At 37.8% G+C, this 16,195-nt stretch overlaps 1 protein-coding gene across 9 annotated transcripts in view; it reads right to left on the bottom strand.

Annotated features, from left to right (window-relative positions):
• The window catches only part of MIGA1 (mitoguardin 1), a 98,276-nt gene that overhangs the window by 59,527 nt on the left and 22,554 nt on the right, over positions 1 to 16,195 (bottom strand). For 8 of the 9 annotated variants that reach the window (XM_050805529.1, XM_050805567.1, XM_050805537.1 and 5 more), the window contains 5 exons: positions 14,610 to 14,787; positions 12,078 to 12,214; positions 8,679 to 8,805; positions 4,220 to 4,353; positions 2,844 to 2,967 (listed from right to left, as the gene is read on the bottom strand). In XM_050805529.1, coding sequence (XP_050661486.1) covers positions 2,844 to 2,967; positions 4,220 to 4,353; positions 8,679 to 8,805; positions 12,078 to 12,214; positions 14,610 to 14,787 — 700 coding nt within the window. The other variant, XM_050805558.1, reaches the window with a different exon arrangement.

The following is a 16,195-nucleotide window of genomic DNA, read 5'->3' as shown; positions in this document are numbered from 1 at the left end:
TCCAAAACAATAAAGTATTCACTGACATCAGATCAATACTTGCTTTAAATTCGCCCCAAGCCTCTGAAGGCATTTGTTAGACTATCTTAATTTATAACTATTAACTTTAAGTTGCCTCTCAATAATTCAAGTTAAATGTATCCAATGACTTTGGATTTAAAGAATGAGGAGAGTTAACTGACTTCTAGGCAATTTTGATCAACGTCAAGTAACAGTTATAACAAAGCTGCTCCCTGAGTCTTGGCCATAAATTCAGTTCTTTTGATCCAGAAGCTCAAAAATGCAAACTTGCAATATCCAAACAATTCCCCAAAACGAACAAAATATAACAGCTTCACGTTAACTGGAATCTCCAGGGCAGCAGGAGGCCAATGAACTGGAAGGCTACAGGGAAAAGCACATCAGTCTAGTAGGCAGTGACAACTCAGGTTAAAACATGCACGGGGTCAGAAACTTATTCCAAACCTAAGCTAACTAAATGCACAGACTGACTGTGGGTCCCACCCTATCCATTTAGGGTTCTGGATTAAAATAGTTGCCTCAGAAACAACTTGAAGACCCCAGAAACTAAGCCACATGCCCAGAGGTCTTCTTCTCTAAAAGCAACAAGAATCTAAAGCAGACCTCTGAGACTGCACCCAAGGAATCTTTTCAACCTGAAGAAATAAGAAATAAGAGACTCAGCCAACCGCTACAGAAGGATATAGAAAAAATGTGCCCAGGCATGCCAAACAGAACCAAATCTGCGATACATATTACAAGACTAAAAGAACAAGAACTACACATCCACAAGATCCTTATAATGAGACTAAAAGAAACTGCCAAAGATTAGACAGTATAGACAAAGCTTCCATTCCTAGAGTAAGACATTAAAAGTCCCAGGATCCTCTTCCTCTTTCCTCGTTATAATTTTTTCCTACTTACTTTTCTCTGTGGTATTCCTTGCCATTTCACCACTTTTCTAACTTTTCTGGTTGTTCCATTCTCATTCTACATTTGAGGTTTTAAAAAATTCCTTTTCTCTATTCTTTCTCCTACTTACTGTCATAAATAACATTCTAATTAAAGTTACAAAAGAAACTGTAGAAAAAATTAATATAAGGCTTTGACAAATTGTATTTGTTGATATGAATACTGCCTACTTTTTTTCTAGACTGTAATCTCCTAGGTATGTCAAAACAGTATGCCTATGCTAATAGCAGAGAAGCTATTAAAAAACACTCAAGTCTAATAAATAATGTTTGGTGACAATAATAGTACAACAAAGCAGAGACCAAAGAGATTTCATATAACCTTATGACCATACACACAGTAATTCATAATTCTGTTTTTTTTTTTTTTTTTTTTTTTTTTTGAGACAGAGTCTCGCTCTGTCGCCGGGGCTGGAGCGCAGTGGCCGGATCTCAGCTCACTGCAAGCTCCGCCTCCCGGGTTTACGCCATTCTCCTGCCTCAGCCTCCTGTGTAGCTGGGACTACAGGCGCCCGCCACCTTGCCCGGCTAGTTTTTTGTATTTTTTTAGTAGAGACGGGGTTTCACCGTGTTCGCCAGGATGGTCTCGATCTCCTGACCTCGTGATCCGCCCGTCTCGGCCTCCCAAAGTGCATAATTCTAATAGAAACAAAATCTTTCACCTGAACTCAAAATGCATAGATGTAAATATCTCAAAGTTCAGCTGCTTTCAGTACTAATGTGGAAAACGTTAAAACTTCTTAGCGTTTATTTTAATTGGAAAATAATAATCCTCTTCATACTAAAAAGACTGAAATTTTTGACCAAAAAAACCATATAATTTTGTCTTCTTTCTTTCTTTGGGGGCATTTATAGAAGTTGAAGAAGCAACTTTAATCATTCCTTTCTTCCAAGACTTCATTCAAGAACCTCACCTTTGGGAGGCTGAGGTGGGTGGATCACTTGAGGTCAGGAGGTGGAGACCAGCCTGGCCAACATGGTGAAACCCCGTCTCTACTAAAAATACAAATATTAGCTGGGTATGGTGGCACATGCCTGTAATCCCAGCTACTCAGGAGGCTGAGGCAAGAGAATTGCATGAACTTGGAAGGCGGAGGTTGCAGTAAGCCGAGATCATGCCACTGCACCACAGCCTGGGTAACAGAGTGAGTGACACTCCGTCTCAAAAAGAAAAAAAGAAAAAAAAAAAGAACCTTGTCTCCACACACACAAAAAAGTTTCAATTAGCAAGACATGGTGGCATGTGCCTCTAGTCCCAGCTACTTGGGAGGCTGAGGCAGGTGGATCAGTTGAGCCCAATAGGTTAAGGCCGCAGTGAGCTGTGACTGTGTCATTGCACTCCCACCTGGGCAACAGAGATCCTGTCTCAAAAAAATAAAAAATAAAAAACTTTTAAAAAAGTATCTTTAAAACTCTGTTCTCTTTAAAGTAACAAAGGTAATGACCCATAATGAAGTATTGACTACTTACATCAACAGCTATCCTGCGATTAAGTGGGCCTCAACATATATAATTCTTTCAAGTATTTTAGGTAATATTACATGCATATTTCCGAAGTGGTGAGTCTCTGTATATTTTTGTTTATTCTTTTCTCCCTCCAACACTCTTAACTAGATTTTTTTCCCCCACAATACATTTTAAAATAATGTCACAGTCCTGCCTATGATAAATTCTTGAATTTATATCTTAAGGGCCTTAGTTCATTTGAAAATTAAAACTGAAAGAAAAAAGAAATATGATAAAATTTTTTTCTCTTGGCTATTTTTTTTAAGTAAGTAACTTATTAATACATAAGACAGACACGCAAATGATTCCAAGGATATAAAAGAAAAGCAAACATTTCATAAATGCCATATAAAATATCCATCTTACCAATGTCATCAGCAAGGGAATTAGGATCAGATGCCCCAAGGGTAGCTTCGAACTCCTCTTGGAGACGATAGGCTCTTTGCAGTAGAGCTTCGAGTTTATGGATAAATTCAGTACTAATAATATCCTACAAGAAGAGAAAAAGTACACATAACAAATTAAATTCTAATGTTAAAATTCTAAATATTTTTCCCACTTTTAAATAAAAGGCAAAGAAAGTGAGTAATATAAAAAACTACTGACAGTGGAAAGAGTACAGCAGCAGAAGTCAAGAGGCCTGGGTTATAGCTGTGTCTGTGGCAAAATTACGTTAGTTCTTAGTGATTTAGTTTCTTTACCTATAAAATTACGGAGTTAGACTAGATTGGGAGTTCTCAAAGTAAGGTCTCTGAGCCAGCAGCTTCATTATCACCCAAGAACTTGGTAGAAATACAAATTCTTAGGATCCACCCCAGTCCTAGTCAATGAGAAATTCATGGGGTGGGGCCTCCAAATCTGGGTTTTAACAAGTCCTCTAGGTGAGTCTTATGCATTAGCAAGTTTGAGAACCACTAGCTTAACTAAATAATCAATAAGGACTAGTCTAGCTCTACACCTTTATGTGATTTTTATGAACATAATGGCACTTAATTAATCCCAAAGTACAAATCAAACTTTAAAAAATTCCAAGCCAGACAAGGTAGAACGTGCCTGCAGTCCCAACTGCTTGGAAGACTGAGGCAGAAAAACTGATTGAGCCCAGGAGTTCTGGGGTATAGTGTACTATGATTGTTCCTATGAACAACCATTGTACTCCAACCTGGGCAGCAAAGCAAGACCCCATTTCTTAAAAAAAAAAAAAAAAAAAATCCTTTAGAAATCAATCTGCTTATTTTGCATATCCTGGGAAAGTCAATAAACTTGATGAACGGTAAATCTGGCATGTAACAACTACCTGAATAGAAAAAGACCAGTAAGAAATACCCCACATAGTCCCAAGGTAGAAGAAAAAAACAGTTCTATTAAATACAACAACATAAAGCAAATACACTGAATCAACATTAAAAAATATTTTGGGCCAGCACCTTGGCTCATGCCTATAATCCCAGCACTCTGGGAGGCCAAAGTGAAAGGGTCACTTGAGGCCAGGAGTTCAAGACCAGCCTGAGCAACATAGTGAGACACCATCTTTACAAAAAATGTAAAATTAGCTAGGCATGGTGGTGCATCCCTATAGTCCTAACTACTCAGAGGACAAGGTGGGAGGATCGCTTGAGCCCAGGAGTTCAAGACTCAGCCTGGGCAACAATAGTTAGACCCTACCTCTACCAAAAAAAAAAAAAAAAGATTTGTTTGATTTTTCTAATATTATGAAGACCACTCAAACAAATCACCCTTACATCTACATTTTCTTCAGCAATGGCATCTCCTGCACCCAGTTTAATGGAACCACAGGCTTCATCTTCAGCCTGTCTATTGCGAAAGGTTAGAGCTTGTTCCCATCGACGCAATGCCTCTTCAAACAATTCCATACCTAAAAATTAAGAACAGAACAATTTTAAGTGAGCAAAACCAATGCCAAAATAAAATTATTTGGGGCCTGAAGTGTTTTCGTACATTATCACCAATGGCACAGTCAAATTTTGACACTAAAGAATCATACATCATTTCATGGTAGAATCTTAATTTCCCAATATATTCTCAGCCTATGGTTCTGGTTAACCAAAAATCAGAGAGACAAAATGGCCAATATGTTTTCATTTCTTTATAATACAAATGTATATGGTGCTCAGAATTTTTCTAAAGGAATATCATGAGTTCATCAAAAGTTACACAGTAATAGCTATTTTTTATAGTCACATAACTATGTTTCAAAATATTCCTGCAAATTAAAAGGAAAACTAATGGGAAGAAACCAGTTTACAAAAAGCTACCTGGTTTATAAGTTCTCAGAAGAAAGTAAAGCTGAAGATGTCTGGGCACGGTGGCTTATGACTGTAATCCCAGCACTTTGGAAGCCCAAGGTGGGTGGATCACCTGAGGTCAGGAGTTCAAGACCAGTCTGGCCAACATGGTAAAACCCCATCTCTACTAAAAATACAAAAAGCAGCCAGGTGTGGTGAAACGTGTCTGTAATCATGGCTACTCAGGAGGCTGAGGCAGGAGAATCGGCTTGAACCTGGGAGGCAGAAGTTGCAGTGAGCCGAGATTGCGCCACTGCACTCCAGCCTAGGCTACAGAGCAACACTCCATCTCAAAAAAAAAAAGGAAGTAAAGCTGAAGAAAAGATAATAATACAGAAATCTAAAATAAGTCTTTTCCACCTTTTGTCCCCTAAAGGGTGTCTTGAACCACTATGATCCCAACAGGCTGATTTGGATAAATTGGTGGGCCAGAGTTAAAAATTGCAAGATACTGGATGAACCCATCAAAAGTTAGTTATAGTCCAAGCAGGAATTTCATTTCTTTGCTGACAGAAAGCTTTGTGGGAAAAAAGAGGAACATGTGATTTTCTCAAAATTAAAAAACAAGGCTTACAAAAATAATTATGTACTTCAAACAAAACAAAAATAGTTTAAGACTTCAACTTTTAAAGTATTTTTAAAATGTTAAATATTAAAGAAAAAGATCTTTAAAAGCTGTTTAAAGAGTCTGGGCAAGTCATTCTCTCGATGTTTTTAAGATACGGTAACTAAAAAATATCTCTCCTCTCAAGTAATTTCTTCAATTACCTATAGAACCTACAATCCTAAATGAATAAAATTTCATATTTATTTATTTATTATTTTGAGACAGAGTCTCACTCTGTTGCCCAGGCTGGAGTGCCGTGGTGCCATATCGGCTCACTGCAACCTCCTGCCTCAGCCTCCCGAGTAGCTGGGATTATAGGCATGTACCACCACGCCCAGCTAATTTTTGTATTTTTAGTAGAGATGGGGTTTCACCATGTTGGCCACACTGGTCTCAAACTCCTGACCTCAGGTGATCCACCCACCTCAGCCTTCCAAAGTGCTGGGATTACAGGCGTGAGCCACCACGCCCAGATTCTTTTATTTTTTTAAAGTATTTATTTATTTATTTGTAGAGATGAGGTTTCACTATGTTACCCAGGCTGATCTCAAACTCCTGGGCTCAAGCAATCCTCCCACCACAGCCTCCCTAAGTTCTGGGATTACAGGTGTGAGCTACCGCACCTGGCCTAAAATTTCTTAAAATGAAATGTAGGCCTTTCCTTCTTGTTTGATTTTCTGTAGCAAAAAATAGCTTTTGAATCTTCCTCCTAAAACATTTAAGCACATAAAAACCAATTATATCACCATCTAGTCTCCTTTCTCCAAGTTACGCAACTCTAATTCCTTCATCCTTTTCTCACACTATCCCTTCTATACATTTATTATTTGGGTTGAACATACGAACACAGGAAGAATTTTTTTTTTTTTTTTTTTTTTTTTTTTAGTTTTTTTGGTCTCTTCTTTTAGAGATGGGGTCTTACAATGTTCCCCCAGGTTAGTCTTGTACTTGTGAGCTCAAGTGATCCTCCTACTTCAGCCTCTCAAGTAGCTAGGACTACAAGCATGTGCCACCACACTTGGCTTCAGGAAGAATTATTTTACAGCAGAGTTGTATAATACAAAGATAAAACTTGTCTCCTCAAGAAGTACTATGTATACTTCACTATAGAACATAGCTCAGACTACCAAATATCATCAGTTTTGTAACAGCAAGTCAAATATAGGTCACCAATCTTTTTTAATGTCATCAATTTTATAAAGAGAATTGAAACAGATGGGTGATGATACCAGGTGATCCACAGGGGTCCTAGCAATCTTAATCCTATAACACAAAGACCCCCTGTGGCGTCTCTAGTTTTACTCTGTATTTCTTCAATTTGAATTTTTAATATTCTGGGTTATTGTTGTTGTTTTAAGAAAAAGGGCTCTCTCTGTCACCCAGGCTGTAGCGCAGTGGCACAATTAGCTCACTGCAACCTTGAACTCCTAGGCTCAAGTGGTCCTCCTGCCTCAGCCTCCCAAGTAGGTAAGACTACAGGTACATGCCACCATATCCAGCCATAAACTTGTAATATTAACAGAAGCTGTGAGTGTAAGTTTTCTAGACATAGGGTAATCTAGAAACATAGTGAATTTAACTCTCTGGAGACCTTCTTTCCCCACAGGAGTACCCGCAGTGATGGCACTGGAGATGATATAGTCTTAACTATTCTAGAGAGCAGGAATGCATTCTGAGGCACTCAGTCCTTCTACACAGAGCCATCAACCCTTTACTGCTCAATGGCCAGGGCCACATCAAGTTTACTGGTTTTGTTTTCTGTTTAGTATGCATTTCCATTAAAAGGAAGATAGCCTGAAAAAGAATAGAGAATAGGGAAAAGCATTTGAATCTTCTGATTCAACAACAAGTTCATTTGGTTCTTCTCCAAGGCTCCAGTGAGGCTCCATAGACATGTTCATGGTGAAGTCAAGAAATACTGAGATGTGAAACACAGAAGGCCTCTTTCTATTTAAAATTGTTTTCTGGATATAACAATACAAATGATAGCTAGGTAAAACATATTTAGTAAAGTGAATTCTGATAGATTCATTACATAACAGTCAACAGATTAGGTGAAGATAGTGTAGTAGGCTGAATAATGGTCACCCAAAGATCAGGTCCTAATTCCTAGAATAAGTAAATGTTACCTTATAAATAAAGGTAACATCTTACATCTTTGTAGATGTAATTAAGAATCCCAACACAGGGAGATTATCCTAGTTTATCTGGTGGACCCTAAATCTAATCAAAAGTGTCCTTACAAGAGAAGGGTGGCTGGGTGAGGTGGCTCATGCCTGAAATCCCAGCACTTTAGGAGGCTGAGGCGGGTAAATCACCTGAGCTCAGGAGTTCAAGACCAGCCTGGCTAACATGGTGAAACCCCGTCTCTACTAAAAATACAAAAAATTAGCCAGGGGTAGTGGTGCACACCTATAAGCCCAACTACTTGGGAGGCTGAGGCATGAGAATCACTTGAACCTGGGAGATGGAGGTTGCAGCGAGCCAATGTTGCACCACTGCACTCCAGCCTGGGCAACAGAGTGAGACTCTGTCTTAAAAAAAAAAAAAGGGAGAGACAGAGAGAGATAGGGAGATTTGATACACACAGAAGAGAATGTGACACGGAGACAAAGGTAGAGACTGGAATGATGTGGCCACGAGCCAAACAAAGTTGGAAGCCACCAAAAGCTGGAAGAGGCCAGGAAAAGATTCTCCCCTGCCTCCAGAGAGAGCATGGCTCTACTGACTTCTTGATTTCAGCCCAGTGATAATGAACTTCTAGCGTCCAAAACTCTGAGTGAATAAATTTCTGTTGTTTTAATTTTGTTGTATTAGTTTAATACAATGTATAATGTTATGAAGACCAGATACAACGGATATAAGAACATTTAAAATTATAGTTGCTTCTCTTAGAACAATTCACTGTTCTTTAATTTCAACTTACCATTGACGACTGTGGCTCATGCCTGTAATCCCAGTACTTTGGGAGGCTGAGGCAGGCAGATTGCTTGAGCTCAGGAGTTCAAGACCAACCCAGCAACATGACAAAACCTCATCTCTACAAAAATGTTTTAAAAATTTAGCTGGGCATGGTGGCATGCACCTGTGGTCCCAGCTACTCAGGAGGCTGAGGTGGGAGGATCACTTGAGCCCAGGAGGTTGAGGCTGCAATGAGCAGTAATTGGGCCACTGTACTCCAGCCTGGGAGACAGAGCAAGACCCTGTCTGTCTCGATAAATAAAAAACAAAAACAAAACAAATTAAATGTGAGCACAATATCTTAAAATGTTATCATCTCATTCCTACCCATTAAGTATAAGTTCTCTGGAGTAGTCACAGGAATATTAACAAGTTTAATATCATCTTCATCTGCTTTGTCCCAGGAATTAGAATTGCCACAGGCGCAGCTATGACAAGAATTGACACTCTGGACCTGAAATTAAGATGGACAGAAGTTATTTCAAATCTCTCTCATGATAATATGTTGTGATCTTTCATATTTACAAATTACTTTTATAAATCCTATTAGTGGTAAGACAATCCAGGTAATTTCCACATGAAGAAATAATTCTGATGATATTCAATCAGACTTAGAAATCACGACTCTTAGAAATCACGACTCTATTATAAGCCTGTTTGCTCAAAAATACACAAGTAGAATAATATTTTGAATGTAAATCACTTATTTCCATCAGAAATCAGGCAGTTATGTTTATATCATGTATTGTTTTAAGCATTCGCTTATAAATTTTATCTATACATACTTTGATTTAAGCTAGCTAGCTTATTTTTCTTTTAGAATGTTTTACAATGCTGACTCTCTGCTAAATGAGACCTAAAATAAAAAAGCCACTATCATCTTTGTAAATGCCCTTTACTAGCAAGGTCCACTGAACAAATCATTTCAATCACCTCTATGCAGGTGATTCTCAAATCCCTAATCCCAGTTCTGTCCTAATTCCAGTTCAGTTTTGAGAAATCTAAGCCCACATTATCATTTGCCTTTTAGGTGACTCCATTTGGCTTTTCTGCTGGCATCTGACACTTTTGACATAACAACATCTGGGTCAATGATGGACTGCATATACAACAGTCAACCCTATTGTAAGATTACAAAATTGTATTTTTACTGTACTTTTCCTATGTTCAGAGATGTTTAGATACACAAATACCATTGTGTTCCAACTGCCTACATTATTCAGTACAGTAGCATGTGATACAGATTTGCAGCCTAGGAGCAACAAGTTACAACATACAGCCTACAGATTATGCTGCTTCTGAAATGAAGAGTAAAATATTCATCTAATTAATTAGAGTGGTATTTGAATGGTCTACTGTAACCAGTATAAAAATACTGGCAACTATGCTAAATTTATGTTTTTGTTAAATTGTAAGATTTAACAAAAGAGGAATGACGTGTTCAGTTAGGCAAGTACAGTACAGTGATTCTAAAGACTTGTTATACTATTATCCTGAAATTCGCCTTATCTACTTCTAGTCAACAAGGGCTTCAACTTTCAATTGAGGAAATTCAGATGAGGCACTTCGCAGACACTGAGGAAATCCACATTACAGAACAGGCATATTCTGGCCAGGCGCAGTGGCTCACGCCTGTAATCCCAGCACTTTGGAGGCTGAAACAGACAGATCATTTGAGGTCAGGAGTTCGAGACCAGCCTAGCCAACATGGTGAAACCATGTAAATACAAAAACTAGCCAGATGTGGTGGCGCATGCCTATAATCCCAGCTACTCAGGAGGCTGAGGCAGGAGAAGCACTTGAACCTGGGAGGTGGAGGTTGCAGTGAGCCAAGATCACGCCACTGCCCTCCAGCCTGGGCAATAGGGTGAGACTCCATCTCAAAAAAAAAAGAAAAGAAAAAAAGAAAAAAGAATAGGTATATTCCATCAATACACTGCCAAAAAGAAAAAAAAAGAAAAAACAATAGGCATATTCTCCATTATGCTGCTTGGTTTCACAGAAGAACTGAAAGTCTGCAGGCCTTTGATCTAGCTGTTCCTATCCTAGAAGAACCTTTAAAACTTTAGTACATTTTTAGGCATTACAGAATAGTACAGCTATAGATTCCAATGAAATATGGAAGCAAGGTACAGAATAGAATATGGTGTTCTATAAACTATGAAGAAAAAATGAATACAGGCCAGGCACGGTGGTTCATGCCTGTAATCCTAGCAATTTGGGAGGCTGAGGTGGGTGGATCACCAGGTCAGGAGTTCCAAGACCAGCCTAGCCAACATGGTAAAACCCCACCTCTATTAAAAATACAAAAATTACCGGGGTGTGGTGGCACATGCCTGTAATCCCAGCTACTTGGGAGGCTGAGGCAGGAGAATCACTTGAACCCAGGAGGTGGAGGTTGCAATGAGCTGAGATCATGCCACTGAGCTCCAGCCTGGGCGACAGAGCGAGACTTCATCTCAAAAGAAACAAAAAGAAATTGTTAATGTTGTTTATCTCCATGGAGGGGAAGTGAATGGATCAGGAACACTATTTTATTTTATTTATTTTATTTTATTTTATTTTATTATTATTTTATTTTATTTTATTTTATTTGAGACAAGGTTTCGCTACATTGCCCAGGCTGTCTTCGAACTCCTGGACTGAACTGATGTTGCCTCAATCTTCTGAATAGCTGAGACTATAGGTACCACCATAGCACCCAGCTCTCACTGTATATTCTTTTGCCTGTTCTATATTTAATAGCAGGTACATATTCTACCCATTTTTTAAATTAATGTTTAAATCACATTCAATTTAAACAAATACTAACTTCATTCCTCACTTGTCAATCAGCATTAATATTAATGCTCCAAATAAAGATGGGCAGCCTCCTGCTTGTCATTCAATACCGTATTAATGATCCAAAAAAGGAGGTGAAGAACCTCACACTTGGCTTCAGCAAACCAAATACTTTCATCTAAGTAGGCTCATCAAGTGATTACTGTGGTCCAGCACAAAGTCTGGCTGCATTGTCCAGCTTCTTGCAGAACAGCTAATCTTTTTTAATGACTCTTTTTAATTTTAATTTTTGATATTTGTGGATCTATGGTAGGTGTATTTATTTACGGGGTACATAACACATTTTGATATATACAACGTGTAGTGATCACATCAGGGTAAATGGGGTATCCATCACCTTTAAGCATTTATCCCTTATTCGTGTTATAAACAATCTAATCATACTCTTTGTTATTTTTTAATGTATAATAAATTATGTCGACTGCAGTCACCCTGTTGTGTTATCAAATACTAGATCTTATTTATTCTATCTGCCTATATTTTTGTACCCATTAACCATTCCACTTCCCCTCCACCCCCCATTACCTTTCCCAGCCTCTGGTAACCATCACTCTACTCTCTATCTCCATGAGTTCAATTGTTTTAATTTTTAGCTCCCACAAATAAGTGAAAACAAGAACATCTAATTTTGAAGCAATACTTCCACATCAACACCATTTTCACAGGACCCCATGAGACCACATCACTTATTCAAATAAACCTAGAACCAAATTGACTGAATAGTCAGCAAAAAGGTACTTTATTTGCCTAAACAAAGCAGATTTAATCAGATGATTTCTTAAGATTATTTCCATACTAAGAACTATAAGTATATGACACTTAAACTAATAGATCCCAAGATATATAAACAAAAATTTTTTAAATTAATATTTTTTCTGTACTTACGGAGGCCAAACTCTGTGCAGAACCCGAATATTTACTGAAAAGTCCTCCATTAGCATAGTTACAAGCTTGAGATCCTTTGTCTTTGGTAGAACTTAAAGATAATGTCAAATTCTGTCTGCTACTGGAACAACTTGAACCTATCACATAAACATACTGATATTAAAAGTATCAATAATGCCAATGATAAATTTCAGGTAAAAATTTCAGAGTTTATAATATATTCATCCAGAAAGCTCCTAATTTTAAAACACACATCACTCAATTGTGTAAATTATTAAATGTACACCATTATTAAAATCTAAATCTTTATATAATCTTTTTTTAACACTGCTAAAATCGCTTCTGAAATGAAGAATAGAATGTTTACCTAATAAATTAGGATGGTATTTGAATGGTCTATTGTAATCAGTATAAAAATACTGGTGACTATGTTAAACTTACAATTTTATTAAACTGTAAATTTAACAAAATACAGGCATTTCCTTCTCTGAATTACATCAAAACCTTACCCGTATCTCATTGCATTGTGATTAGTTATACTTCTGTCTTTTCTACTCATCTATCAATTCTTCTAAGGCAGACATTATATCTTAGTCTTTTGTTTTTTCTTTTTTTGAGAAAATATCTCACTCTGTCACCCCGGCTGGAGTGCAGTGGTGCAATCACGTCTCACTGCAGCACTGACCTCCGGGGTCAGGTGATCCTCCCACTTCAGCCTCCTGAGTAGCTAGGACTACAACAGACATGTGCCACCACACCTAGCTAATTTTTTTACTGTTACTTTTGTAGAGATGTAATCCCACTATGTTGCCCAGGCTGGTTTAAACTCCTGGGCTCAAGCCATCCTCCTGCTTTGGCCTCCCAAAGTGCCGGGATTACAGTAATGAACCACCGTGCCCGGCCTTAGTTTTTCTTTTTTTCTTTTTTTTTTTTTTTTTTGAGACTGAGTCTCGCTCTGTCTCCCAGGCTGGACTGCAGTGGCCGGATCTCGGCTCACTGCAAGCTCCGTCTCCCGGGTTCACGCCACTCTCCTGCCTCAGCCTCCCGAGTAGCTGGTACTACAGACGCCCGCCACCTCGCCCGGCTAGTTTTTCTGTATTTTTTAGTAGAGACGGGGTTTCACCGTGTTAGCCAGGATGGTCTTGATCTCCTGACCTCGTGATCCGCCCGTCTCGGCCTCCCAAAGTGCTGGGATTACAGGCTTGAGCTACCGCGCCCGGCCCTTAGTTTTTCTTAATGCAGCAGTTAAGACGTTCCTGGATTTAAACCCGGGCACTTATAAATTATATGACCTTGGGCAAGTCACTTAGCTTTTGCATATCTCAGTTTTCTTTATGTAGAAAATAGAAACAATAACAAGACTACAGTCCTAATTCATAGGATTGCTGTAAAGTTAAATAAAGCACTGAATATATGGCACTTACCTGAGACCTAATAAAATCTTAGCAAGTGACAGCAATCATTACTGTTGCAATGTTCACTGCACTTGGTACAAAATGTCACTCATTAATTGTATGCTGGACAGTTGAATCACAAAAGCATACCACACACTCACTAAATAATAAAAAACTAAGAAACTCAGCATGCTTAAGAAATTATTTTTATTCATACGATATCTTTTTTTTTTTTTTTTTGAGACAGAGTGTTGCTCTGTGGCCCAGGCTGGAGTGCTGGAGTGCAGTGACATGATCTCAGCTCACTGCAAGCTCCGCCTCCCTGGTTCACGCCATTCTTCTGCCCCAGCCTCCCCAGTAGCTGGGACCACAGGCGCCTGCCACTATGCCTGGCTAATTTTTTGTATTTTTTAGCAGAGACGGGGTTTCACTGTGTTAGCCAGGATGGTCTTGATCTCCTGACCTCGTGATCCACCCACCTCAGCCTCCTAGAGTCCTGGGATTACAGGCGTGAGCCACCGCGCCCGGCCTCATACGATATCTTTAACAAAACTTAAAGATCCTTTAAAAGACAGCAATTTACTTCTTGAATTCTACACGCTAAGGAAATAGACAACGATATGCAAAATAAGAAAAACACAAACATCCTAAAGGGAACAATGGGGAAATGATTAAATTGGGGTACATTCGTACAAATTAACACTAGTTATATATTAAAAATGATAGCACAGAGGGATATTTATTGATCTGGAAAGACATTCTTACACACTGTCAAATATCTTAAAAGCAGGTTATAAAATGTCTGATCACAATTTTACTTAAAATACATAAATAATTTACTTGTATATAACATTTTATGTCTCAATATGACATTTAAATGCAAATATAAGTGGACTGATATACGTGAAAGTATTATCAGTAGTTATTTCTGGGTACCAGAATGTTAAGTAATTTTAATTTTTTTCTGTTTGCTTATCTACATTTTCTAATCTTTCTAAAATAAATCTGTATTACTTTTGAGTTAAATAATATATTAGGAAGAAAATTCTGGAGACTTAAAGACCGAAATCACTGTATTGCAGTTATGATTTACACATAAAATTCCTTTTGTACACTTAATTCAACTATTTCCACATACCTTTGTCTGATGCTGCTCTTTTAGTGTACTCAAGTATGAGGTGCTCTGGTTCCCATGGTAATATTTTTCCTTTCTTCTTTCCACGTTTTCTTTTAAAGTGATGGGCCAGAAAAATTACAGATATAGCACTCACTGCAGTTACCACAAACAACTTTTTAGCCACTGGAGAAAATTTGATCTGGAAAAGATGCAGTTAAAATTGAAAAACATCTCTTTAATTTGTTCAGTTAAAAGAAGGACCTAATAACTAAACTCACTCTTAATCCAACCTATTTCTAACTACTAACAAGAGAATATCATTTTACTCTTTCAATGACAAGCTAGCCCAATTTTACTTTTTAAAAATATTTTAAAATGTTGTAATTTATTACTCACTACTCTGAAGATTTCAGGTAAACAATATTACTCCAAAGTCAATGGGAGCAGAAAATAATTCAACCCCATTAATATTTTTTGAGCAATTAAGGATTAATTCACACAACTGAATCTTCTGTCTGAATCACAGCAAGATTTTTAATTACATGGATGATTAAATTAAACTGAGCTTTTAAAAAAACTATCTGGAAATCTGAGGAAATAGAAGCTAAATCAATTTCTAAATACTTTCTAAATAAGCCATTTTATTCACGAATTATTTAACAAATATTTCTTCAGAATCTCAAAGTACCAGGACTGTGTTATGAATTAAAATCTTACTGTAATTCTATTCTGTGAGCACATAATAAGTGCCTACAACCAATCTGGAAGCACTAGATATATGGAGGTCACAGATTTTGCATTCTGCATATGCTTGTCTATTTCCCTCAAGCAGTGTGCTAATAGTGGAGACAGATACGTTGGCAAATAATTACAGCACAATGTGATAAATACAGTTATACAAGTACTAAGTTATATAAGTACAACATCAGAGCAAGAAGTGATTAACTTTCTCTTGGGAGACAAATACTATTAAATAACTAAAAGCAAAGGAATTCTAAAATAAAGCTAAGGCTTGGAATGTAGAGAGCTGGAAAGAATGTCACTTCCAAGCTTCTAACACCAAAATAAAGTATTCTGACTCCATCAGAATACGGAGATCAGAGGGCAACCAATTGCCCCCTAAACTAATGAGACAGGCATTTGCAGAGAGATAAGACATTAGCATTGGCTTACATGGACAAAACACAGCAGAACATTAGCAAGAAGAGGTCAGCAAGCATGGTTTCAAAACTGGTAGAGAAAGAACATACTGTTGAGAGGTGGGAGAGAGGTGCTGCAAATGTAGGTGAAATCCACACCTTTTCTGCATATCTTATCAACAAAAATCACCAGGCACTCATAGAAAATACTGAAAGAGTCCTACGAAAGTCTCCCTAATGGTACAGAGGGAGGGAAACAGTAGCTTCTGTGGAGAGCATGAACCAGCACCAGAACCTTTCTCCTCTATCCCCATGAAAGAACAAAAGCCTTAAACTGTGGATGCATCTTTAACTTTAGAGAGAAATTTATGCCATTAAATGCTTATATTAAAAAGGGAAAGATATAAAATCAGTAATCTAAGCTTTCGACTTAAGAAAAAAAGAAGTACAAATTCAACCTAAAACAAG

This window comes from Macaca thibetana, chromosome 1 (genome assembly GCF_024542745.1).
Source record: "Macaca thibetana thibetana isolate TM-01 chromosome 1, ASM2454274v1, whole genome shotgun sequence".
In the NCBI taxonomy this organism is placed as follows: Eukaryota; Metazoa; Chordata; class Mammalia; order Primates; family Cercopithecidae; genus Macaca; species Macaca thibetana.
The sequence above is the reverse complement of the archived record's forward strand: the minus strand, read 5'-3'. Positions and strand labels throughout refer to the sequence as shown.